Source organism: Alexandromys fortis, unplaced genomic scaffold (assembly GCF_014885135.2).
Source record: "Alexandromys fortis isolate MF-2015 unplaced genomic scaffold, M_Fortis_MF-2015_v1.1 scaffold_88, whole genome shotgun sequence".
NCBI classification, from domain to species: domain Eukaryota; kingdom Metazoa; phylum Chordata; class Mammalia; order Rodentia; family Cricetidae; genus Alexandromys; species Alexandromys fortis.
Genome location: NW_026067961.1, coordinates 2,691,547 through 2,718,764, shown reverse-complemented (window position 1 = coordinate 2,718,764; position 27,218 = coordinate 2,691,547). Strand labels below are relative to the sequence as shown.

At 53.1% G+C, this 27,218-nt stretch overlaps 2 protein-coding genes across 9 annotated transcripts in view; one reads left to right on the top strand and one right to left on the bottom strand.

The window, feature by feature from the left end:
- The window catches only part of Kcnab2 (potassium voltage-gated channel subfamily A regulatory beta subunit 2), an 88,057-nt gene extending 73,135 nt beyond the window's left edge, over positions 1–14,922 (bottom strand). For 2 of the 3 annotated variants that reach the window (XM_050153269.1, XM_050153273.1), the window contains exon 1: positions 14,779–14,885. The gene's annotated coding sequence lies outside the window, so the exon portion shown is untranslated. The other variant, XM_050153271.1, reaches the window with a different exon arrangement.
- Positions 14,923–15,128: 206 nt separating this feature from the next.
- Positions 15,129–27,218, top strand: part of Nphp4 (nephrocystin 4) — an 82,287-nt gene continuing 70,197 nt past the window's right edge. Inside the window, exons 1-3 of one of the 6 annotated variants that reach the window (XR_007593746.1) lie at positions 15,135–15,301; positions 21,952–22,132; positions 25,803–25,955. Coding sequence is in view for 4 of the 6 variants with exons in the window: in XM_050153264.1 (XP_050009221.1) it covers positions 21,998–22,132; positions 25,803–25,955 (288 nt within the window). In the remaining 2 variants the exon portion in view is untranslated. Of the gene's footprint in view, positions 15,302–15,574; positions 15,659–21,951; positions 22,133–25,802; positions 25,956–27,218 lie in introns of those variants that run through there. The other 5 variants (XR_007593747.1, XM_050153264.1, XM_050153261.1 and 2 more) reach the window with 5 other exon arrangements.

Genomic DNA, 27,218 nt, shown 5'->3' with positions numbered 1-27,218 from the left:
CCAGGTGTTTTGGTCCATAGGGGTGTCCCTGGTGTGTTCCATGTCAGATGCACCTCTACCACTTGCTTTGGGAGCTTCTGTTTGGACTATGGTTTCCATTTGTCACTAGAGACCAAAGTATTTTTCTCAACACCAGATTTCAGCTGCTATGCATGGACGACTATGCTAGTCTTACTTTGGCACAGTGGTTCTCAACCTCCCTAATGCTGAGACCCTTTAATATAATTCCTCATGTTGTGGTGAGCCCCAACCACAAAATTATCTTCATTGCTGCTTCATAACTGTAGTTTTGCCACTGTTATGAATAATAATGTAAATATCTTTGTTTTTCTGATGGGCTTAGGTGACCCCCTGCAAAGGGGTCATGATCCACAGGTTGAGTACCACTGCTCCAACACCTTCAGTGGTTGCCTTGTACCTTCGGTCTCAAGCCCAGTTCCTAGCTTAATACTTAGATCCCATCTGCATTTCCAGTCCTCATGCCCCCTGCCCTTTCTGCACATCGTTTGTCTGTTTCCTTGCACATCTGTCTTAGGCAGTACTGTGCATGTCTCCCTCTTGTTCTCATGCCTACAGCCTTGATCTGTGATCCTGCTCCTGGAAGGGATGCTAGGCCTCTCCATGAGCCAGGGACTTTACTAGTCACCGGCTTTATTACAAAGACCCTAACCCCAGGTCTCCATGGTGATTTCCCTTGGGGTGAAAGGTGTTGCACTTTCCATTATCAGTGCTCTGTCTACTTGAACCTTCTGAAAGGCTTGCAGTATGGTCAAGGGCTGGGACAGGCATTCCCACGGCAAAGCTAATACTATTTATGAGCTTCCCAAAATTCTCTACCAGATCTCAGCCTGGGTGCTTTCTGAAGAACACTCTCTATGGCTTTCTAGTTTAAGTCTCTGAAACTGAAATGCTAGCCCAGTTCCTGGAGACCCTGATGCTGCTGTGGCCACTCTCTACTCAGCCAATGAGGGGTATGGGGGACTGGATTCTCAGCCAATGAGAGGTACGGGGGGGGGATTGACTCTCAGCCAATGAGAGGTATGAGGGACTGACTCTCAGCCAATGAGAGGTACGGGGACTGGACTCTCAGCCAATGAGAGGTACGGGGACTGGACTCTCTGCCAATGAGAGGTATGGAGACTGACTGTCCAACCTGGGTTTTGCCATCTCCTTTGTTCCTCTCCTCTTTAGCTTGCCCTTGACACCACAGATGACTTTCAACCAGCATTCCACCTGTGAACTATGGGAGCCTGGATTACTAGAGGTGACGGGCAGAATTCCCAGCAAAGGAGGTGAGTGCTTGCCCTGGAGTCCCCAGGACCCACAAGGCTGGATTTTCAGAACATGTCCTGTGCAGTTCTGGTCTCCCGGGCGAGGGTCTGAAATTTACACTTACTTTTCCCAGTTTCCTCTTAAGGAAGGCAAGAAACACTGGATTTGGTATAGGATAGCAAGTTTTGTTTCAGAATAGTTAATAAAAACTATTGTTAACTAGTTGTGGATGGTGGTGCACACCTTTAATCCCAGTACTTGGGAGACAGAGGTAAGAGGATCTCTGTGAGTTCAAATCCAGCCTGTTCTACGTATGAATTCTAGGTCAGCCAAGGACAATATAGTGTGTTCCTGTCTCAAAACAAACACACAAACAATGAGCGCTGAATAAAAGGAAATGGGAGTGCCAAGTAGTGGGACTGGTGGCGTGCACATGAACTTTGAATCAAACGATTAGAGACCTAAGTGAGAGAAACACTTGCCAGGATCGGGGGCAGGGGGGATCGGGATGGGACACTGAGGGCCAGGGAATGCTCCCTGGTGACCATGGGCCTCATGGCCTCGTTCTCAGGATTCCCAGGGGGAGGTATGTACCCGCCAGAGTGGAACCCCAGGGCACAAAGTGAATTCCAGGTCACTTTGCAGTACCTTTTTCTTTTAAAACTAAATTTATAACCCCTTCTGTGAAAGTGTGTCAGCGTTCCTCCCATTACAGGAAGTTGACCAAGAGCATGGAGGGAGAACCTGGGCAAGACACTGTATACAGGGCCAGTCCTGGCTGGAGGCTCTGGGGGGGGGGGCTAGGCTGGGGGCTCCCTTCTGATTTCAGGCACACACATGCAGACAGCGCCATTCTATCCGCTAGCAGAGCTGACAGGCAACTCCATCTGCTCATCTGCCCAAAGTGGGGCTGGGGAATGGCCTCACAGCGTACAGGTTGGATGCTCCACCTCAGGCCATGGAGCTGTCCTTGAACTTCCTGCCTGTGGAAGGGACTGACCCTCACAGCTGCCCCATCTTCCGGCCAGCCTCCCGCTGCTCTGAAAAGACAAATGGTCCAGGACTCCTTCCCCGACCCAGAGGACTAGTGGCCAGCCTCATATTGCCATCTGAGGGACCCACAGTCTTATTCCCAGGGTGCAGATATCCATCCAGGACCCATTTCAAACATGGATGCAGAGAGTGTGGCCTTCAGCTGTGGGAAAGAGATGGGCCATTTCTGCTTCTCAGGGGCAGAATGTACCCAGGCTGCCTTTGTCTTCGTACCTGTGGGCACACTGGGTTTCTTTCCGTGACAGCTCACTGCAACTGTTCTCAGAAGGAGCATGGCAGGACTCCCCAAACCCTTTTGGGGACCCAAAGGACAGCCCGAGTGGGAGACATCTTCTGCCAGCTGATGTGCTGAGGACCCTCTAGCCAACCTCGCTTCTGTAGCCTCTTTTCTGTCCCCTTGAAGGTCACTCCTGTCCTTTAAGGAATAGACAGCAATCAAAGGAACCCACCCCTGAGATGCAGGCTGGCCATCACACACCACTGGACATGGACTTGGCTTGCTGTCTTCCTTATAAAACACTAATCGTTGTGGTCTAATGGTCCAGCCTCCAGATTTTCTATCCCACCACGCCAGAGAGTGGGGTCACTAGGGAGACAGTGCCTTCTGGCCTCTACACTTACCCTCACCCCGGGGGATGCCCATGTAAACCTGCCTCAGTGCTTTTGAGCCCTGGTCACTGCTGCAGTAGCCCAGCTCCTTCTGGGTCAGCTGTGGTCGTGTCTACCTGGCCTGCAATTTCAGAGGTGGAAACTCTGTATCTAGTGGATGATCAACAAGCCGGGCTGATGGTGGGGTAGAGGAGGGGCAGGAGGATCACCCTTCCCACATAGGGGTAGAGAGCAGCAGAGAGAGGGAGCGGGGGGGGGAGTGTCTGCAGAGACCGGAAACTTCTCCTGCTCCTTGCTGGAGCATCTACTGTAAAGGAATAAAGAAAATGCTGAGTCTCCTCTCATAGTCAGATTGAGATTTTGAGTGAGCCAAAGTAGGAGAAGCCCAGTGGGGGGTGGGGAGGAAACAGAATCTGTCCCTAGGAGACTGTGTCCCAGTGCCTGACTCAGCAAGGCGCGGGAGGGGACACCGACTGCTCAGCGCCCAGCCCCATGCAGGGATGGACAGATGGAACAAGTCTGGCTTTTAACTGTGTGTACTACCCAATGGTGAGAGAAGGAAAATGGTGGGCACTTCTAACACGGGGAAACTTCAGTGGGAGTGTTACCAAGCAACCGAGCATCCCTGCCCCCAGCTGTGGTTGGGGTCCCTTGCTCTCTGGATAAACCTCACAGTGGCTGGACATGATGCTTGTTTGGGGGAATGGTTGGTGCTCTCATCCCTCTCAAATGATGCTAATTTCCATGGTAGTTGCTGGATGGGGACCACCTGTCTCTCTGAGCATCCCTGGGCAAAGACACTCTGGCCGCTGTGTCCAGCCAGGTGCCTGGCACCTGAACCATTTCCACTGGCTAGGCATTGGGGCTGGTGAGCTGCCTATGGTACCGAATGTGGCCCCATTTTCCAGCCTCTCAGATAATTTCTCTACAGCATGAATTTGGCCTCCCGGGAGGAAGCCAGCCTGGCTTGCTGAATGGGAAGTTTATACTTTAGTGCTCCCATTTTCTCCCATGGGATGCTGTGTCTTGCCACCTGTGCTGGGATGGCCTCCTCATAATGGTGAAGCCTGCCCCATCCTGGGATGCTGAGCTCCCCAAATCAGGAGGGGTTGTGCCTCTGAAACCTGCCAGGTGGAACGAGCAGATGAGCCCCTACGATGAATCCTGCCCCTCTTAGTCATGGGGTGGGTACTTAGCCCTGGTGTGGGCCCCACTGCTGTTTTTTTTTTTTTTTCTGAGACAAGATCCCACATAATGGCTCCCATACTCCACCACTCTGCCTCACTCTCTCAGCCTGCAACACTTGATTTATAACCCCTGCTGGAGCGAGAGTGATCACTAGATTGCGATGTAAGCCATGGAAGCTCCCAGGTGGAGCGCTAAGGTGTGTGTGTGTGTGTGTGTGTTTGAGGGGGTGGGCATGGGGGTGGAAGTCGTGGGAACCTGCTGCTGTGGGTGTTATCACCCCCCAAATGACATCTAAGCTCCTTCTCCTGGAGATGTTTAAGATAAAGACCCCGAGATGATCTCACCCTGCGCCAGTGTGGCTCTACCTGAAGTGACAAATGCCACTTCAGAGGTGACAGACACCGAAGGCACATGACAAGGAAGCTGAGGTGGCGTCTGTAAGCCAAGGAACAGCACGGACTGCAGCAGCCACCGGAACCACAGAAAGTCCTAGAAGAGGACCCAGGAGAAGATCCCTTGTTCCCCCAGCACTCACAAAGGGGATGGTCCTGCCCACACACAGACTTTGGATTTCAGCGCTCCTGAATGATGAGAGAAGAAATACAGCTGTTTCGAGCCATGTTGACTGTGGTACTAGGGAATGGATATGTCTAGCTCTCCACATCCATGGGGTCCTAGACGCCCCCTTATCAGAAATCTCAAGTAGTACCAAGACTTTTCCTACATACAACCCTGATCACACTAAAACTTAACTGAGAAATTAGGCACACTAATAGATTAGCAATAATAAAATAACAATTAAAATATACCCTAAAATTTTACTTAAGAGTTACTAATTGTTTATTTCTAATAATTTTCTTTTACTATTTTCAGGCTGAGGTCACTGAATGGCTGAAATCAAAGTGTGGACGGGGGGGGGATGCCCCGACTTTTAAGCCCCTTCCACCCAGAACAGCAGGCTGTGAGGAGGTCAGGAAACAGCCTTCTCTGGGAGAAGACGATCCTGGGGTCTGGAGCCATGTGCTCCGGCGCCGCCCACTCAGTGGCAGAGGGAGGTGTGCTAGAGGGTTCTGCTTTCCAGTATTCCCGTGTGTGCCAGCCCGGCAGGCTGGGCTCATCCCTTCTCTCCTGGGGACGGTAGGAATAAATAACAAAGGGTTTCAAAGAGGATTACCCCCTCAACAGCACCATGTGACAGAAGCATGAAAGATTAATTCCGTGCCCAGGGAGCATCCACCAGCAGTCTGAGCGCCAGCTGCAACTCCACCCCATCCATTAGAGCCTCGACGAGTAAAAGAGATGAGAGAGAAGACCGTGGGGTACTGTCTTCAACATCACATAATTAACAGAGAAGTACCGTGGTCAAACTCCTGCGTGGACACGGTGGGCATATTTGGGAGAGTTACCGCACAATCCAGGGCTAAAGCCTAGATCCCCAAACCATGCTTATGTGACCTTATCCTATCGGGCCACAGGGAGACAGTGACTTGTCCTCAGATGCTACAGTCTCATTTAGAAGAACGAGGATAAATGACACAATGTCGAAGCCAGGAGGGTGGCAACACCTTCAGTAAGAAGACAGAGGCAGGTGGATCTCCCTGAGTTCAAGCCCAGCCTGATCTACAGTGTCTTGCAGGCTAGTCACACCTACACAGTAAGATCCTGTCTCAGAGAGAGAGAGAGAGAGAGAGAGAGAGAGAGAGAGAGAGAGAGAGAGAGAGAGAGAGAGAGAGAGAGAGAGAGAGAGAGAGAGAGAGANAGAGAGAGAGAGAGAGAGAGAGAGAGAGAGAGAGAGGCAGAGAGAGAGAGAGAGAGGCAGAGAGAGAGAGAGACACAGAGAGAGAGAGAGGCAGAGAGGGGCGGGAGACTAGTGATTGTTAGCAGGAGGGAGGGATGTGACCACTCAAGCTGGTCCTTGTTTGGGACAATTTGTGGTATGACGTAGGGTGAAGGCACATGGGTACCTAGGTGTTTGCCAAGGGTGCAAGCGAATAGGTAAGGGTGGCCACGGTGACTACACCAATCACTTTCTGGTGGAGGTTTGAGTGTCCACGTGTGAAGGAGAGAAAGAAAGAGCCCCACAGGAACCTCTTGTCTGGGCAGTCAGCTGGGGGCCTTCATACCATTTCACTGCTTCTTGGCACTATGGTGCCCCTGGCCCAGGAAGGAAGTCACGAGTGAGTGAGCACCTGCCTGGTTGATGGGGTAGTCAACCTTGGGGTGTATCTCATGGGTGTCCAACCTAGTCTGTGGTCACAAGAGCATACAGACATTTATTTTATGTGATACCGGGACTTGGCTTTCTCATATTTAAGTTCATGACTCATAACACCCAAAACAATTACAAAAAAATGCAAAACTAATCTAATGATGTTTTAAGTAAACTTACGGTTCTATGTTGGGCTGCTGCATCACCAGCTATCCTGGGTTGCTTTTGGCTGTGGACCATAGGTGGGAATGCACACCCTTGGTAGGGTGTAGAGGAGTCCACCACCAAAGAACTCTGTCCTTTGCTAACTGTGTGACTCAGGCAAGGCCCAGGGCTAGGGCAATCCCAATGGGGACTGTGTAGGTGGTGGTAGCCAGGGGGTTGAGAGTGAGTGCATGTAAGGTATTTAAACATCTCAAGAGCTAACCCACGCGAAGGCCAGCTGCCAATCTAAACGAGACTACAGTACAGGCGGCAATCATTGGCACAGTCACTGTCCTTAGCTCTCAGGGTCAGCTCGGGCTCTTCCTCCAGTGAGGGCAAGCGCTCAGCAGTCCACTCTTCCCTACCCAGGCATGCTGGGAGCTACTTGGCCTCCTTTGCCTGTCTTCTGGGAACACTTGGTCTGGAGGCCCTGGGACGGCTTCTGCAGAGCGAGAGTCAGGGCTAAACAGTTAAATGTCTCTACTTTAAACAGAACAGCATGTCCTGCCTTGGTGGAGTAGTGCGGACACTGAAGGGTTGAGGGACAACCCAACCACACTGACACCATCAGACTGAGATGCCAGCGCCAGGATCACAGCTGCCTCAATGTTCAGGCACTGTGCCTGAAGCCTCCTTGCCTCAAGGGTGTGTCCTTGTCCCTTCTCTGGCCTCACCTGTGGTGTGTCCTGTGGCTCAGGGTGCTCTAGGCAAGACTAAGAGTTCTTCAACACTACGGTTAGTGTGAGCCAAGTCTCATTACAGTTAGTGTGAGCCAAGTCTCGTGCCTTTGATGGCTGTGAAGGCTTCCCTCTGCTTGCCAGAACTAGCCTGGGAAGGGTGAGATCCTGGAGGATACGCAAGATGGAGGTTTTGGTCCTGAGGCTTCCTGGGCAGCTCCTCGGGGCAGGGGAGAAGGATGGAGACATGACTTCTTGGCATGTTCAGCTCTGTCTATAACCAGGCCCAGCAGCACTTGGGTCACAGAGGGACTGGGAGGCAAATACACTGCCTTCAGGGAACTGGGCTTTTAAAGCCTGGATCTGGCTAGTGTGTGCTTGGTCAAAGGGATGTGGTACCTGCTGCATTCTGTAGTGGGCTGCCCCTTGTGCCAATGAGTCACGATCATGTATGAAGGGCTCCCTAGAGAATGGAGCCTAGAAGGGGGAGCCCCTGATGGATGAACAGATCTGCTGCCTAGAATGGGGTTCTGGGGAGGGTCTAGCACAGGTCTGATTTCCGCCCAGGAGTAGGGTTCTCTGCCTCAGTGGAAGAGGACCACCTCACCCCTGTCTGGCTCTTGCCCCATCCCAGCTCCACAGAGGGTGCTGGGTCAGGAGCATGCTGACCCCAGCTCTACCAACAAGAAGGAGTTCACTTCAGTCAGTTCCCCTCTCCTTATGAGGAAGAGGCTGACCCACAGGCATCACGGAGGTGAAGAGTCTGGCGGAGCCTCAGGACACTGGTTACGGGAGTCTTGGACTTTAGCTCTAACCCTGAACAAGATGGCTGGACCAGCATCCTTCTGAGTCTGGGGACAGGTGCTCTCTTGTCCCTTCCAGGAGCTGCGAGGAGGGTCCCCTGGCTTAGGGCTCCCCCTACCTCCCACTGTTCCACATGGTGTACCCTGGGGCCTGCCAGGTCTGGGCACCCATACAACACAGCAGGTGGCTGGGACACCCCAGAAGCTCTCCACAGTTACCATGGTTATCAGCTGCCACAGGGTAGGGTGCAACCCTTTCCACAGCATCCCCCACCAGCAGCACCCACTGGGCTTTGCCAGAACCTTCTGGAGTCGGTGAGGCAGGGAGGGAGGACCAGCTAGGCACACGGGCCTGTGTGTGGGTGTTTGGGGATAGGGTGGCCGCATGAACAGCCTAGGGCCTGTGACCTTCCCTGAGGATGCTGTGGGCTCAGAGGCAGTGCTTGGGGCGCTGAGGTGGGGTGACCCCGGGCAGCTATCATCTTTCACACACTAAGCAAGCAGACAACCTCAGCTATAGGAGGCTGGACATTATTGTGGTAGATGTTTGGGACCTAAGATCTTTGGTTAACTCAGAAGGACAACCCCTTTCTTCACAGTGCCCAACACCCTGTGCTGTCTCCTCTGGTCTCAATGCCACCTCCTGGCCATGGGTTTCTGCAGCAAGAATAAAACACCTTTAATCTCAGTACTAGGGAGTCACACGCCTTTAATTCCAGCACTGGAGGAGGAGGACAGAGGCTCGGCTCCCTATCTGATGTCACCCAGCCTTGGTAGAGGGAAGACTTTTCTAGTGGCTTGATTGTTTTGCTTTTCTCATCTTCAGCGTGAACCCCAACATTTGTCTCTGGGTTTCCACTATTCCTGCTTCGGGTTTCAGGCCTAGCTTCACCTCTCCTCATTCCACTGCAGACATTGTGCCTCCAAATCCACCGAACAGCAGACACTTCCACGGTGGCCCCTGGAGACCTTTGGTCCTCTGATCCTAAGCTATTTCCCCCACTGTCAGGTTTCCCAAGGGTAGCGATCACACTCAATTTATGGTTCCTGTGAAGAGTGATATTTCCAGTCAGGAGAAGTCTCACTGAAGAGAAGTGGGAGAGCACAGCACACCCTGCACACCACCACAGCTCCGGGGGCCAACAGCAGGCCCCAGGGCTCAGCCTTCACACTTCATTTGAAAACGTCCTTTCTGGGTAAAGCCACCGTTTCCTCTGGACTCGGGGCCCACTGTAGCTGTTACATGTACCAGTGAGACAGTGTCCATGCCCCATAGGAGCTGACCCATGTGTTACTGTCAGGGTAAGAAGGCAGGACAGCATTCCCAGAACCCCCAGGCGCCTCAGTATAGGCACCAAGGTCCCCTGAGCCTCTGCCTCCAACAGTAGGCTGTAAACAAGGAGGCTCAGGCCTGCTCTCCTGTGAGAAGTGAAGTACACCTGTGTCCCCTTGGGAAGTGCTGGGATCTGCAGTCTTGCTCTAGGCACTACATTATCCACCGAAGAAAGGGGACAAGATGGCCCCAAAACTCCTGGGCCTGACACCTGAACACCTCTTGGCCTGGGTGACTAAAAATACCCTTTACACGTTGCCAGGGAAAGGCAATACGCGTGGGGGTGAGGGGAGCCACCTGAGCAGAGGTAGGAGAGGAGGGGAACAGAGAAGGGGAGCCAGGGAGCGGTTGGGAACAGCAGGGAATCAGTGGTGTAGAGGTGACCAGAGTTCTGTCCAAGAGTTGGACCAACAGCACCCCCCCAATTCCCCCCCCCCCCCCCCCCCCCCCCCCCCCCCCCCCCCCCCCCCCCCCCCCCCCCCCCCCCCCCCCGGTGCACAACCCCTGGCAGGAGGCCTCCCAAGCTAACAGCTGCCTCTTGCTCAGCTCTGCCCTCAGGATCAAGGCACACCTTTAGATTCAAAGCCCGTGAAAGCTAGCCGCCTGATCCAGGAGAAATGCCGGCTTTGCGCTTCCCTGAGAACTAATGAAACCTTGGTGAATGCCCTTCTCCGGAGCTTTCAACCATCAGTTAGCTTTAAGGAAAAGCAGAGTTAGGGAAGTTCACCAACAGACCAACATAACTAGGGGCGTTTATCTAAGTGTGGGGTTGGAACCCTTACATCTAGGTTTCTACTAACGATGGGGTTCACCCAGTTCCATGGGGGACCCTCGGTCTGTGTGGTTTGCTCAGACCGCAGGCTCTGCAGACCCAATAAGGCGCACCCATGATTGGCTCTAGCGGGATGTCACGTGGTTCTGTGGTGGCATGAAGCAGGGCCACTGGAGGCTTAATGGATGCATCATAATCACATAGTTCCAGAGTGTCCCCCTAAACACCCCAGTAAGTTAGGAAACAGAAGAACGTACCACAAAAACCACCTACAAGAGACCAGCTACAAGGCTGCATCACAGATGGGTGCTGGATGGAAATACGAATTTCCTGGGTGAAGCCTGTCACTTCCCGAGCCCAGCCCTTCCTCACCTGCTTCCTCCCCCTTCACTGTCAAAATCTAGAGCCACCCAGGAGGTGGTGTCCACAGGGTCGGCCAGAGAGCACTGGGATCTGGGTCCCGATTCCCACCACTGCCAGCTCGGGCACTTCAGCGCAGCTACGATAACTTCTAGGACCGTTTCTGCACCAGCGTGAGTGACGCACAGCAGAGAGACCAGGGCCTTTGGTGAGGAGCCTGGAGCCTGGTGCGGTGGGCCTACAGCAGGCCATGCTGAGCCTTGGGAGGCTGCTCAAAACTCCTGGCCACTTCTGAGTCCAGGGCTCCCCACTTCTCTCAACGCAGTCTGTTCGGCTGTAACACATCTGTCCCCTTCCCTCCCCTTTCTCTCTTTCCTAGACTATAGAATAATCCAGGGTTCCCTTCACCTCCCCTACTTAATGCAGCATCTACCCTGGGTGTGTTCTCTCTCTCTCCCCCTCTCTCCCTCTCTCAGAATTAGCTGTCAGGTGATCAGGCAGTCCACCCCAGGTCCCAGGTGAACCTCAGAACTCCTTCTCAAGGCTCTTGGACACAGACTGCAAGGCCACGACCTGAAGCCCTCGGCATCTCTTCATCCTTTTCACCCATGTTCACACGCCTGCCTTCGGTCCTACTGGATTCTCACCGTGGCTCAGCTGTCCCAGCACCCCCTCCCGCATGACCTGACCACAGAGGGGTCCTCCCAGCTCCCAGACAGTCTCTTCCTACCTCTGCTTATCACAACCCTGTCTTCCCTGCCCATCTCTCATCCCTATCAGCAGGGTCTTCTCCTAGCCCTGAGGCAGAATTGGGTGGGTCTTGCTCCTGTCCGCCCTTCCAATGTCTGTTGGGAAGGTCTTTACACATTGATGGTATTTATGAATTTACAATAATGATTTAAACTTCTGAGTAGATTCATGGTAATCTCTTTGTCCACATATTCTACTTATCCTAGCCCTCCTACATTGAGAAGGAGCAAGAACCCATTTCTGCCAGCTCGTCCCTATCTCTTAAAAAGGTCCCAGCTGAGGAGCCAGTGTTGAAAACATGAGCCCCTGGGATACACTCTCATTCAAACCTGGGCACCTATGTTGATGGTTTTCGGAGGGTGGGTGGTTACTGAATGGCAATCAGGATGAGATGATGGCATTGGAGTAGGACCCCATGGCAGGCCTGGTGGGGACTTTATAAAGTGGAAGAGAGACCTGAGCCGACATATGCTTGCTTGCCTTGTGGTGCCATGCCCTATGCCATGCAATGATGTAGCCCTTGCTCTCACTGAGGTGCCATGCTCTTGGCTTCTGCAGCCTCCAGGACTCTGAGCCAAATAACCTTGCATTATTGTCTCTTTTCTCTTAATTTCTCTTCACAGAAAGAACGAAGATAATTTTATTGGGATTTGAAAGACAAAATGATAGGGGAGGTTCAGCAGGTGCCGGGAGAAAGATGGAGAAAGGAAGAAAAGGTGTGTTCTCCAAGCTAGAGCTGGAGCAAGCAGCTGCACGGGAGTGGAGTGGGGAGAAGGGGACGCGGGGAGAATGTGCCCTGGGTGTCAGGGCAGACGGACTTAGAGCTTCAGCCCATGTTTGGAGAAAGGAGAAAGGACGAAACTTTTGGGAGGTAGAATTCAGAAAGCGGGCGCGTTTGTCAGTGAACCTGCAGAAGACTGCCAACCTCTGTTCTTTGTAAATTAAAGCAGGGATCTTGTGATAGCAACTGAGAAAGGACCAAGATGTGCGGCTCTCAGCCACTGGGTTGGGTGATGGATTGTAACTGCTCAGGGAGAACACAGCAAGGACAACCATTCTAGCCACGGCCGGACTGCAGGTGAGATATAAGGGGGATGGTCTCCACTCTTTCTTCACATCCTCCCCTTTCCCAATCCTACTTATCTGAACCTAGGCAGCTTGCAAGAGAGAGTAGACTGGCTACATATATGGAGGAAGCTCAGGAGAGGTATGCTATTAAACTGGCCAAGACAGTCCCAACCCCACAGAGTACCCCCCAAGGTCTTTGAGAGCTAACCACACACCATTCCACAGAGCGGAGGGAGGTCTGTTAGAACCCCATCCAGCAAGCAGATGAGTTTAGGAACTGAGACATCTTGGTGCAGGACACACTCAGGGTGGCCAGTATGCTCTGAGCACCAACCACTGAGGAGCTCACTATGTGTTGTGGAGAATGCAGAGACCTAGAAGCTGCACAGAGCAGAGCTCAGGTCAAAGGGCCAACTCCTAGAGAAGAGATGGAGACCGGATAAGTCCACCAGCTTCAGACTGGACCTGTCCCAGAAACTGCCACATCAACATGGGGCCTGCCATTTCCTCCCAGTCATTGGAGGTGAATTTGAAAAGACAAAGAAGCCAGCCCAAGGGTAGGGCATTTTCTGTGTGGGGCAGCCACAGAATTCCTGGTCCTCTGGCTTCTCAGGGCGTGTGGCCTGAGGGTCACAGTTCCCTGTCTCCCGCGGCTGACAGCTTTCCTACACACGTCCCCCATCCAGGCTCCACATCCACACTCACAGGATTTCGGGCTCTCTGGAAACGTGTGAAAAGGGCTCACGTTTTTCTGTGATGGGCCTTTCTCTGCCCATTGCCTGGCGCCATGCCTAGATCCTGACTGGGCACCCGCAGGGCATTTGTTGACCGGTGTAGCAAAAGGGCGGAAGGATGGATCTCTATTTTAGAAGGGAGTCTCCCTCAGGCTGCTTTCCAGACAGGGTCCTGCCACAACCCAGCACTTTAAGCCCCGCCAAGGCTGGTGTAGACACGGACAGCTTCCCTGGGGGAGGCTGCAGACTGGACCTGACCAACAGCATCTCAAGAGTCAAGTACACTTTGAGGGACCCACACTGGAAAAGCTCAAGGCCAGGACCCCAGTAGTTGCACACTAGCCTGGTCTCTGCAGAATATACATTTGCCAAGTGAGAAGCAGGTGGATCGATCGATGGGACTCCTCACACACACAGGCCCCCAAGCCCTGCAACGTGCAGGGTGGAAATTTATTCTTGGCACTGAAGGGAGTTGGGGGCTGGAGTTCTGAGGGGGAGGAGAAACTACAAAGAAACAAGAAACCCTGAAGCGACAGATAGCGGGACAGCTGTGGACCGAACTTGGTGTTCCTGCTCTGCGATGTAGATGTATTAATTTCCATAAATGCGAATAGTCCATCTCTCCAAGAGCTATTACTTATGTCATCTTCCTTTGGATGTGGTTCAACACAGGGCAGACAAATGGAATGGAGCAAGAGGCAGCCCCCCACTGGTGGGTCCTTGGCTCCCGCCCCTCTTCCAAATGAGCAGTTCAAGTCTGGTTTCTGATGTGGCTCTCATACCTTCGGAGCCCAGACCACCTGCCTTTAAGACAGGTCCCTTTCACATCAGTAAGCAAAGAAAGTTACCAACCCCAAAAACGCTGAATCACAAAATGAGACTGAGCAGTAAGAGGGGGATGGTAACTGGGAAGCAGGCAGCAAGGGTGCTGGAAGGCATCTTGCAGGAGACCCCAGGCCATGTGCCAGGAGAAGCAAGCTGGGTGTGCCAGACAGGAGGGAGGGAGGGAGGGCAGGTGGGTAGGTATACCTTGCTGCAGATACTGCAGCAGGCAGCAGTGCAGCAGTTGATTTCCGCATCCTGCAGCAGCAGCAGCAGCAGCAGCAGGTAGGGAACAGGGAATGTGCTTAGTGCCAGGGTCTGGGCATAGGGAGAGAAGCTGAGGGTGGGGGTAGAGGTCTAGAGACAGAGGCAAGGGGACAAGGCGTAGATTCAACGAGTGTCAAGGTGCTGGGGAGCATCGCAAAACAGAGCATTGCGGTGGTGATGGTGGCAGCGGCGGCCGGCGGGGATGGAAGGGGCTGGGAACAGAATGGGTGGGAAGCTGGGGTCAAGACGAAAGGGGCACCCGGCAGGCAGCAAGGGCGAAGAATGAGTCTAGAGGAGCTACAAGGAGAGGGATGGAGAAGACAGCTACTAGGAGTGCGCAGAGGCCGGGAGAGAGGATGAGAAGCTGGGAGGCAAGGGCAAGGAGAGAATGCGGGGCGCGAGGGGGTAGAGCTGGGGATGAAGTTTGGGGTTGGGGTCGGGGATGTCGACTGAAAGGTGGGGCAGGATGACAGGGAAGCAGAGAGGGTGGGGTGGGGGCAGGGAGACTGGAGAAGGAGGTGGAAAGGCTAGAGAGGAGGTGAGAACCGCGGCGGGGGCAGGGATGCAGGGCTGGGGAAGATGAGATGGAGAGGGACCGCGGTACCCGCGATAGCGCGGCCTCGCAGGTGCCCGCCGGGGTCTCCCAGCTGCACTCACCTGGGGGCCTCCAGCTCCGGATCCCGCGCCCCGCTCCGGATCTTCCTTCCCGCCCTGCCCTTGCGACTTGAGCGCCCCCGAATCCCGCTCGCTCCCGCAGGTTCCGCCCGCAGCATCTTTACCTCGTGGGACGCCCGCGGCCACGCCCCTAGCAGCCTATCATTGGCTCTGATTCACGCCAGTCATAGTCTCATTGGCTGAGACTGTTGAAATCCATGCAAATCATGCTGCTCCCGCCGGCGCGCCGATTGGCTGGCGCGCGCGGGGTTCGGGGTCCCTGGACTCTGGTTCTCATTGGCTGCGCGGCCTTGACGGAGACAGTGACGCGAGGCTGGTTCTGTGCTGAGGGCTCGGTGTCCGGCAGGCCGGGGATCCTCGCGTGGGGTGGCGGTGGATTGGGCGCCCCCCTCGGCCAGTGCTGAACCCACGAGACCCTGGGTTCCTCTGGGCACCGGGCCGCCGGATCGCTGGATCCACGGTGCGGGACGTCCTTGGAAGCGTGGATCCGGTGCCGGTCTCCTAGGTAACGCGCCAGCGGTGGACTGAACCAAATGCGGGGGAAGTGTTCGTGTTTTGGAGGATCGGGTGGCAGCAGAGCTCGAAGAGACCTCAGGGTCTCGAGGGGAGCTGTACATATAGCATGTTATTGGCAATCTGGTGTTTGCAAGGCACGGCACGGAGCACAGGGCTGGGCCTAGGTCGCGTGGGTTTCACCCTCTCCCCCTTGCGTCGCTATTGGTGCATCCCGGTTGCCTGCAGAAGTTGGGCGTCGGGGTCTCCTTCGGTTAGTGCTCGGTTTTCTGACGTGGCTCCCGCAAAATCCGGGGCCGAAACGGATGCGGTGAGCTCTCCAGAGCCTCAAAGATACCCACGGCCTGGTGTGCGTGCATCTTTCCCAGCCCTAGTGCGTGCAGTTCGCTCAGGTTCTTGCGGCCCTCGATGCACTGTGAAGTCCCTGGTCCTATCCTTGTCCAGCCCTCGGGGCGCAGGATCGACCGTCCTTCCTTCATTGCTTGGAATGCAACCCACTTTCTTGTCTGGGTTCCCGGTGGTTCTAATCTTGCCTTGGTCCGGGGAGATGCGCTCGCGGCTGGCGTGGAAGTTTGCACTGAAACCAGCTTTTCGGGTTTAGGGAACGGTCCAATCCTGGTCTCATTTGCAGCTCAGCCATGCAGCTTCCACGGACCACAATACTTTCTGTGCCCCAAACTGCCCTAGCACTATCTCGTTGTAGTGTTTGTACCCAGGGATCTTTGGGACTATCTACTTTGGTCAAGACCACGTCTTTAGTCCCATAGCAGAGGGTGAACGAAGGCATGGCAGACATCTCTTAATTAAACTTATATAGATAAGCCCTCCACGCCCCATCTCCCCCACCCCCAACTAGTGGAGGTAAATCTCAGGTCATGATTTCTGGGGAGCAGGCTTCCCCGAGCCTGGCACCACTATTTGAGGAATGTCACCTATATAAGAGTCTTGGTCATGACCCATGCTATGGGATGCACCCACTTGCCCCTCCTGTGTTTCGTCCTTACTACAGTTTAATATTGTTGGAGATGACATTCGTCTCTTTGCTTCTGGAATACACCGGGTGTTTGGCAAACATTTATTGACTAGACCTGCAGAAATGAAGGCCTTAAGACTCCATCCCAAGCTCTCATCTTGTAGACTGGAAGCAGGCAGGGAAGGTAAGGATCTTGGCTGAAGTTAAGGAGAGAAAAAAACCTAGCTCTTATCTTTGGACATCTCCACCAGGAGAGCTCTCGCTGCCCCTTTCTGGACATCTCATTCCCATTTGGCTTCCTGAGTGGGAAGAGGAGAGCAGCCGGGTGTGAATTAGTCACTGTTAGCTGGGAACTCACCTGTTGAAGCCCGTCTCCTCACGGGTAAGGTGGGCTGTGATGACACCCCCTGCCTTCCAGTTGCTGGATCAGTGCATCAGGAGTGCTGTGCCTGACCGGGCTCAGGCTTGGGTAGAAGCCGGTCTGTCTTCTTCCTGTCTTCTTTAGAGAGCCTGTGGTCCCTTTTCTTGGGTTCAAAGCATGGAATCTGCCCAGTTTTCTTTCTAATGTTTATTCTTCCCAAAGGTCTTTTGGTTCTTCTTCCAGACCTTTCTGTTGCTGGAGTTTGTAGGGTGTGGGCCTGGTTCTGGTAACCCCAATGTGTGGTCTTTGCCCCCTGTCCTCAGTACACTGGTTAAAGAGACAGATAAATGTGAAAAGTGGACAACGAGATTTATTCGGTGTGGCCACATTGAGAAGAGGAACATGTAAAAGGGTCCTTGTAGCACAATTAATAAAAACCCAGAGACAGAAACTAGGGTTCAGCCTGGAGGTCAGAAAAGCAAAACGGCCAGCCACTGGCTCTTACCTCTACCTCAGTCCGAGATGGCAATCCTGCCTTCAGGAATCTCAGAATGAGACTGTGTGGGAGCTGTCTCCTCATGTTTTATAATCCTCTCTAGTGCTGGGATTATTGGTGTGCACCACTACTGCCTGGTTTCTATGGCAACTAGTGTGGCTATGGGGATTAAAGATGTGTGTTACTATTGCCTGGTCTGTAATGCTGATCAGTGTGGCTGTTTTATTCGAGCTTTACTTATTAAAATATAAATGAAATATCACAACAGGTCTCATACCAGAATTTTTTTTTTTGAGCCACTAACCAGCTCCCAAATCATGATGTGGAGACTTCTTATTAGTTATGAAGACTTGGCCTAGCTTAGGCTCATTGCTTGCCTAGCTCTTTTGACTTAAATTACCCTGTTTCTTTTCATCTACTTTTTGCCTCGGGGCCTTTTACCTTTCTTTCTATTCTGTGGCTGATGGGTGGCTGCCTGGCTTCTGGCCCCAGATGTGTCCCTGTTTCTCTCTTGTTTGCTTTTCTTGTTCTTCTCTTTCTTTTGAGTCTAGATTTCTTCTCCCACTTATTTTCTTTGCCCTCCAGCCCCACCTATCCCTCTCCTGCCTAGCTATTGGCTGTTCAGCTTTTTATTAAACCAATCAGCTGCCTCAGGCAGGCAAGGTGAAACAAATGCAACACACATTTACATAAATACACAAATGCCGCACCCACGAATGTAGCACATCTCTGCCTAGTTAAAGTAATATTGCGCAACAGGGGCCAGTACCCCAAGTCCATCTTAGGAACACTAGCAGCTTAGGCACAAACAAGGCAGGAGGGGTGCATAACTAAGCAGTCCTCGTTGGGCGTGGTCCTGTCCATCACTGGCCCATTCTGGCTCTGCTCCAGTCTCTCCTGCAGGGTGGTCTGATCAGTCAGAACCGAGTGACGTCTTCTCAAGTTCCTCTCTATGCACCAAGGCCCTCCTCCCAGAATGGGATTCCTGGGGAGATTTTAATTCTTTGGGGTCACGATATGTCTCTTTAGACTCTCTTCTCTGCCGGGGAGTTTATATTTCTTCCAGTCACTGACAGATTCCCTCCGAGGACTAGTGCTGACTCAGGGAGCTCACAGTCTCCCAGGACCGCACTGACCGCTCAGCCCTGGATAATGTTTCTGCAGAGTGCTGGGGGGGGGGGGCAGGAGGCCGGCCCTTCAGATCTCCACGGTGAACCTGACAGGCAGCAGGGGCAGCCAGGGGCTTTTGGGATGAGGACACTGGCCTGAGCAGGGCCAGGGCTGTGTGGGGGCTTGGGTCAGGAGGGCCCTCCTCCACACAAGTGCTCCCAGCGCTGTCAGGTGTGGGTTCTCAATGAGTCCATCTTGCCTGTTTGACCTGGAGATCAGCGACTAGCATCTCTTCAGGAAGAAGACCAACCAGCTCTCCTCCACTGCAACACCCTTTGGTTTTGTGACTCCTATGCTCTCCCGTGTAATGGTTGCCAAGGCCCCAGGAGAAACAGTCCTCTTCTGCCAGGAGCTGGTCAGGGAGCAATGGCCACAAGATAGGTCGCAAGGGCTGTGACCAGCAGAAACACAGGGGCAGTGCAAGCCTGGAGCTAGACACAGGGCCATCCAAGAGCCCCTCACTCCCGGTAGGAGGTGGCCCTGGAGTGAGTGTTGGTCATGTCTCTTTCTCTAGTGGGCAACTCTATGAGCTTCCCATGGCTGCTGTCACTAAATGCCACAGACTCTGTAGCTTGGACCTACAAACACTGATTCTTTTCCAGTTCTGACCATCAGACATCTAAAATCCCTCTCATTTGCTGAGATCAAGGTGTGGGCAGGGCAGGCCCTCTGGGCACCTCAGCTGATGTTGTCATTTCTAGCCCCTGGAGGACCCTGCATCCCTCGGTACCTGGCTTTTCCTTCCTCTAGAGACCTTGTCCTCGCTGTGGTCCCTGATTTTTTTTCTAAGCCTTCTTACCTGCCTTTCACAGGGACCCGCATATGCTCCAGCCTCTCCTGTTGTTCCAGTACAACCTCCCCGCTCCTGTGCAAAATCCTGTTTGCCGTGAAAAGTCACATTTCCAGGGCCCGGGATCAGGGTGAGAGCGTTTTAGGCTGTTATTCAGCTTGCCAGGAAATCTGACTCAGGGAGGGGACAGGAGCTTCCAGGGGCTCTTGTTGGCTTGTGTCATTCACCACAGTGGATACGGGGGCACTACTTTTCTGTCTGCTGTCTTCAGCCACCCCCACCTTGGTTCTGTTAGTCTGCCTGGGCCTGCTTCTGCACCAGGATTTCCCTGTGGTAGCTGAGTGTCTCCTGGGATTCTGGGCTGGGTAGTCTTGGGCGGCTTCAGGCTGTGCAGGAGCCCCAGTCCAGACCAAGTCTCCCAGGGGAAGCCTCCTATGGCTCCATCTGGCTGGACTGGGGGCAGCCCTCCTCAGGAATGGAACTGGGTTCTCACAGAGAGCAGGGGAAGCAGGGCATCCTGGTAGCCTGCCACACCCGCATGGAGACAGAGCCACATGGGTGGCTTTGGACCACTGAGGGGGCACCTGGTTTGTAGGTGTGTTCCAGGGGAGGCTAGGATGTAACTGGGGACCCTGAGGTGTGTGTGTGTGTGTGTGTGTGTGCGCGCGGGGTCAGGTTGACTGTCTTGTCATGCACCCTGAGCATGAAGGGGTGACCCCTTGAAATGGCCCTGCACGTTTACCTTTAGAAGAAGTCCATGAGATCCTGACAGGTTTTAGTGCGTGTGATTTCTGTCTGTCCAGGTTCACTATGTGAGAGGTCACATCCCAGGAGCGTCAAGAAACACTCGTTAACTTAAAAATGTCAGCAGTAACCTGATTACATGATAACACACAGAAAAACTTGGAAATTGACGAGAAGCAGGGTGGCTTTGGGCTTGAGCCAATGCTTTCATCGACGTAGTGGGAGACAGTTTGTTCTGGGCTTCTGCGCCTCTTTCGTCTGCTGTCCTGGTTTAAGCCTTCATAGAAACCCAGCCCCACTGGGTAAGAGGAGGGACCCAAGGTGGGTGTTGGGCTTGGATGCTCCCCCTTTCCTTGGCGGTAGTTTTTGTTTGGAGACAGAGTCTCTTTATATCGCTCTGGTTAGCCCAGGCAGGCCTTGACCTTGTGTTGAGTCTCCTGCCGTCTCCCGGTTGCTGGTGTTATAGGTGTGTGCCACCATGCCTGGTTTACATGGTGCCGGGGATGGAGAAAGGGACATTGTGCACCATAGCACCGTATGGACGTTCTCTCATTGGAGTCGCTGTCCACTGGCCAGCTCCCTACACAGCAGCTTCTGCCTCAGGGTCGCTCATTCTCACAGGGTTTGCACTGTTACGGTCACTGGTTGTTGGTCACTTGGAATGTGCTGGCACCCCGAGTTTCATAGAACGTCCACATAGTTACACAAATAAGCACATACTCACGGAGATGGCATCCACCTTGTCTCTGTCCGTCTCACAGGGACGGTCTTGAAGTGTGATGCAATCAGGGTGGCGATGGAGGAAACAGATGTTTCTCACTCAGTCTTTTGTTTGAAAACCCCTTAGTTTTGCTATGGTTGACTTTGTTCGTGTTTGAGAAAGTGTCAGCCGAAGCTGAGACCGCCTAGCCGTCGCCTCATCATTGGAGTGCTGTTAACGGCTAAGCAGGCTGGGCAGGCCGCAGCCACAGCAGGCTTTCCCCTGGGATGCCAGTGGCCTGTGGCTTGCACCGGACGTGGAACGTGCTTTACTCTGTGTTTTCCATCACCGTCTTGCTGTGTGTGCCCAGCAGTCCAGATGTAGTGAAATTAATACCTTCCTGGGCTTGGCCAAGGACTTTTTCTGTCTTTTGAAGCTGGTGTTTTCACTGTGTGGTGACAGACTTGACAGGGAGCCACAGAGCTTCCGGGGCTGTCACCGTGGCCTGTGCCCTACCAGGGTGGAAATGCCGAGATCAGTGGTGGTGCTGGGGATTGGCCACTCTTCGGGCCACACTGCTGCTCCTGTCACACTTGTCAGTTGTCACAATTGTGCCTAGAATTGGCCTCCAATCGCCGTATATGGGTGAGGTCATAAAAAGCTGGCAATGGCCGGGCGGTGGTGGCGCACGCCTTTAATCCCAGCACTCGGGAGGCAGAGGCAGGCGGATCTCTGTGAGTTCGAGACCAGCCTGGTCTACAAGAGCTAGTTCCAGGACAGGCTCCAAAACCACAGAGAAACCCTGTCTCGAAAAAAAAAAAAAAAAAAAAAAAAAAAAAAAAGCTGGCAATGCTGGCTCTGGCAACAAGAGACCTTGCCACATAGTCCGGCCCTTCTGGGCGACTGACCTCAGGGTTCTAGAGATGACATTCAACCTCATTGGCTCTGCCTCCTGCTCGTTCTGTCCTTTGTTTCTATGCCTGTTTCAAGGTACCTGCTCCCAAGTTGCCTTTGGCAATGTCTGTTCCCAAGCCCGTAGTTCCCTCTGTGCAGAACCAGCAGAGACAGAGATTGGCACCTCACTGGCTCCCATTAGCTCACGCTCCCAGGATGTTTTAGCGCTTGGACTTCCATCTGCTACTCACTCTTGGCGTCCTCGTACAGTGCTTGACCTGTGTGGCTGTTCACAGTAGCCCTGCATGCCCCCGTTTATACCAGCCACTGAGCCCACGGGAGCTGTGTCTGATTGGCATATTTCCTTGGCAGTGTTGGTTCAAGTTGGCAATGCAGCTGCTGCATTGGGGTTTGCAGGACTAGGCTGCCATGTGCGGGGCTCTCGGGGTGGAGGCTCTTCCGGGAGAGTCAGGTGAGCACTGGGTGGCTGATTGATGCCTTCACTTCACTGCAGACGGTGCAGGGAGCCCCGGATGCCCAAGTGAGGTTGAACGCGCAGCATGGATGACTGGTACAGAGCCTTTGCCCAGAACACGCTTGTCCCTCCTCACCCACAGAGAGCACGGCAGCTCGGGAAGGAGTCCACAGCATTCCAGTGTGTCCTGAAGTGGCTTGATGGGCCACTAATTAAACAGGTAATGAGCGTTTCCCATTGATCGTCAAATGCTGTTGTCTGGGGTGAGGCTTCCAGTTAGCATTGACTTTCACCGATCTCCTTGGGTCTCACCGCTGTGCCTGTTACCTTGGACTTGGTAGTCCTCAAATGACACAGAATATGGGAATTGGCCACTTGTTCGGTACCGGGGGCCTTGGGTCAGCATTTCTACCCAGCAGGGCCACAGTGTTGACTCCCAGGTAGGCTGACTTCTGGGGTGTTTCTGAGCCAAGGTGTCTGCCATGCCACAGCTGTATCTATTAGCATGCTCTTCATGCTGATTGACTCCCCCTCAGTCCTGTGAGGGGGCCCCAGCATCACCCTCATCTCACAGAGGCCGAGCAGAACCTGCAAGAGGAAAGCCAGCTGCTTTGCGCTTCTTATCTCCCATTGGCTCTGGACTGCTCCCTGCCAGGGCCGGCTCCCGCTGCCCTAGCTGAAAATTGACAGCCTTCTCTTTGCTAGGAGTTTCAGGAAGGAAAGCCACATCCCTTCTTGGTTTGAGAAAAGTGATTTATGGAGTTTGAAATTGAGAAGAAACACAAAGACAGTGAATTATCAACAATGTCCTGTCTCAGATGCCATCAGAATTGTCTGGCTTCTGTACAGCACTTCATAAAGTCTAAGCAATGTTTTTGTTTTTATGTATGTGTGTCTATATGAGTTTATATGTACCATTGTGTGGCAGTGACTTTGGAGGCCAGCAGAGGACATCAGATCTCTGGAACTGGAGTTATGGGCAGTTGGGAGCCACCTGGTGTGGTTGCTAAGCCTCTGTAACAGCACTAAGTGCTCTTAACCACTGGGTCAACTCTCTGACTTCTGTTATTATTGTTATTACTATTATTATGTTGATTATTCGAGACATTGTTTCTCTGAGTAGCCCTGGCTGTCTTGAATCTCACTCTGTAGACCAGGCTGGCCTCGAACCTACAGAGATCCACCTGCCTCTGCCTCCGGAATGCTGGGATTAAACGTGTGTGCCACCACTGCCTGGCTGGTCCCTTATTGTCATCATCATCATCATCATCATCATCATCGAGACTGGGTCTCACTGTGTAGCCCAGAATGACCTCAAACTCAAGATCTCTTGCCTCAGATTCGTGAATGTTGAGACACAGGTGCACGCAGCCACACCCGGCTCATTGTCCTCCTTTAAGTGTAAATGGTTTTATATATAATATATATATGTAAAAATAATCTGTATCTTGTTTTAAAAATGATTCTAGAAACAACATGTCTTAGAGATTGTTCATATTACATGAGGATTTTTTAAAAAAATTCTTTAATTTTGTGCCAGAGTCTCACCGTGCAGCCCCAACTGCCCTGTCACTCACTCTGTGGCCCAACCTGGCCTTGAACACAGAGATCTGCCTGCCTCTGCCTCCCAGGTACTAGGATTAAGGCATGCGTCACCATGCCTGATTCTCATTCTTTTTTGAGGCAAAGTCTTACTATGTAGCCCAGGCTAACCTCAAACTTAAGATTCTCCTGCTTTAACCTCTTGAATATTTATTTACTTTGAGGGATTACAGACTTAAGCCACCATGCCTGACTGTATTTACATTTTTAACATATATATTTAACTATAATTATATATATATATAATTCTAGTGAATGGAATTCCTGCTTCAAAGTTATGCCAAAGGTTAACATTTAAGGTTATATTTGCATTGTTTACAGCATAACGTATTTATATGTAAAGACGTATATAAGTTGGGAGTCACTGGGGAAAGGTAAACCATGTCTGTATAGGGAAACAATGCCTGTGGTTGTGGCACAAATAATAAAAACACAGAAGATCAGAAAAGAAAAACAGCCAGCCACAGGGTCTTACCCCTACCTCAGACTGAAAGTAGGTGATCATGTCTCCAGAAATCTCAGAATGAGACTGTGTCTGAGAGCTGTCTCCTCCTGTCTTATATTCCTCTCTAGGGCTGGATTAAAGGCGTGCACCACCACAACCTGGCCTGTATGGTTGACAAGTGTGGCTGCTTTGCACTGACGTTCAGGCAAGCTTTATTTATTAAAACACAAATAATATACCGGTATGCATGGTAGTTAGTGTCTGATGGAGTGTAGGGTGCAGGGAAGTGCCAGAGATGAGGTGAGGGGTACATGCCATAGGTGGTGACCAGGGAGCTAGGACCCCAGCCACTCAGGCTGGAAGGTCACTGAAGAGGACGCACAGGCCTCTGTGTTTGTTGTACCATAGTTAAGACCTGGACACAACAGAGACACAGGCAGATGGGTGAGAGAAAGACCTGGCCTCCAAGGCCCTCCTGCAGCTCGTGGTGCATCTGCGTGATGGCCCCTGGTGTGAGCGTGGGAAAACATCACAGGGAGTGTGTTTCTGCCTGCTGTGGTTTGGAGTTGTGAACCCATCACAGTCAACCCAGAAAATTCTTAAATAGCTGTAAATTATCACACTGTCAGATAACATGTGGGTCAGAGGAGAGTTCACAGGGAAGTTGGAAAATATCTCAGACTGAGCAATGGTGGACAGAAACGTGTGCGGGCAGTAGCCAATGCCTCCCATCATGGACCTGAATGGCTCTGCACAACTCTGTCAGAGAAGAAAGGTTTGAAACCAGTGCTCCCCCCCTTAGGAATCTCAAGGAAAACCCATGGGAAGAATGGGAAATATCTGAGTGGAACTGAGCTCCTGCGTGTGAGGTCTGGTGGGATCCTGAGGATGGAGTGTAGCTGAGCTCCCCTTCCAGCTGGGACCAGAGTCCTGGACAGTCCCCTGGAGATGCAAGGCAGGGCCGAGAAGAAGGGATGGCTGTGGTCAGGGAGGCGTGCAGTGGAGAATGGCGACAGTGGCCGGGCAGACGTGGGGACGGGGGAGAGTGGGGTCAGTGGCCGGGCAGACGTGGAGAGGAGGGTGGAGGCAAGAGCTGGAGGGAAGGCTGCAGGCAGAGGGCTGCGGTGCTGCCCCACCCCTACCTGCCCTGCTCCACCATCCTCATCCCTACAGGCGACACCGCTTCTCCCGTTTGCTCTGCACAGTTATCCAGTCGTTGTTTACTAGGACTGTGATGTTCACAGCTGGATCTGGGAAGGCTGGGTCTTCTTCCTGTTTCACGGGCGCTGTCCCGTCCATGGCCACCCCTGTGTAGCCCCTCCATCAGCACAGACCCTGAATTGTCCTGTCCTCACCAGCTAGTGACTTGGCATGGCTGCAGAAAACGGAGAAATCCATCCCAGATGGCTTAGGCCAGAGGAGTTTATTAAGCAACGTGACAGACATGTCACAGAATCAGCCCGGGTGTGGTCTGAGCCAGGCTCCCACGTGAATGTGTGGGACAACCTGGACTCGTATCCTTCATCTCTTGGCCCCGTCTGCTAACAGAATGGCTGTCAGCAGCCCCAGGTCTGCGTCTGACTGACATGACCTGACCTCTGGTGTCCTTTGGATGTGTCTTACGTTTATGCCATCCGAGGGCATTTCAGGGTTCTGATTGGCCAGAGCAGGCTGGGTGTCACGGTGTATAACTCCACCAAGACCAGGTGCTGTGGAGAGAGGTAGTCGCCAAGAGGAAACTGAGCTTTCTGTAGCTGAATATGGGGTAGGCCCGGAGTCCTCCCGAGGGTCCCCAGAGTGGCTCTGGGGTGGCTCTCAGGACCCCTTTTCTGGTGTCTCCTAGGGAATCCTGGACATGCTGTCGGAGCTTGAATGCCACCTGCGAGTGTCTCTCTTCGATGTTACCTACAGACACTTCTTTGGGAGGACATGGAAAACCGTGGTGAAGCCCACCAACCAACTGTCCAGGCAGCCACCCAGGATCATCTTCAACGAGGTGGGTTCTGGTGACCATGGGCGGGGCCTGCTTTATGGTAGGGTAAGGTGCGCTGGGTTCTGTCTTGTGCAGCCCAGACAGTGGGCGATCAGCACACACATCTGAGACCTTTAGGCATGGCCTGGAGCAGCAGGTCACCGCTGTAAAGCTTGTCTTGGTGGTGCAACTTTGTTTACAGTGGAGTGCAGGGATGTGGGGGTCCCACCGCCTTCAGGGAACCTCTGGTTACTGGTCTCACCTGACGGTGTGTTAACATTCACCGCTGCGACAGAAATACCTGGGGAGCAACAGCATGAGGACTCACTTTGGCTCTAGTGTTTCTGGTCCTGTGTGAGGCCGGAACATCGCGGCAGAGACACATGGCCATGCCTGTCCTCTCATGGCGAAAGGAAGTGGAGAGAGAACGCCTTTCTTCGGGGGCTTACTCTCCCTGGGCTTCGGGAGGACATCATCTGCACTCCGAGTGGGTCAGCTCCCTGAGGTTCGGCGGTTCTCAGCCTTCCTAATGCCACAACCCTTTAGTAGAGTTTCCCATGTTGTGGTGACCCCGACCATGAGATTATTTTTGCTGCTGCGTCATAACTGTAATTTTGCTGCTGTTATGAATCATAATGTAAACGTTTGTGTTTTCCAGTGGTCTTAGGTGACCCCTGTGAAAGGGTCATTTGACCCCCCAGAAGGGTCGCGCCACTCACCAGTTGAGAAACATTGCTGTAGTTGGTCCTTTCTGGGGGTGATTTCACAGACAGACCCAGACGTGTGCTTTGCCAGCCTAGATGCTTCTCACTTCACTCAGCATGGCCGCCACGGGTGGTGCAACTCAGACTCAGTTAAATGACTCGCCCACGTGGAGCATGGCAGAGCGTCTGCCCTCAGACTTGGCGTAGCATGAATCCATGTCCCTCGGGGAGCCTCCTGACCGCCTTCAGCTCAGGCTACTTCCCAGGGACAGAACGCCTCCATCCCACTGGAGGGACAGGCTGTGAGCTGTGAAACCTTCTCAGAAGAGGCGGAAGGATTGGGAAGGAAGGGCCGTGGAGGAGGGCCCATGAGAGGCCAAGACGAGAAAGCAGTGGACACCGGGATGAGCAGGGAGGAAAATGCGCCCAGCAAAGCAGGACAGAGTGAGGGCGAGGAGAGCTGGGGGCTGATGTGGTGGACAGCTGTGCCCTGTGGGCCTTCCCAGTGATGCTGGGCTCTTTAAGGGCTTAAGAGGCCGCAGGGACCGTCCCCATGCTGTTTCATACTTGGCCTTCAGGGGGC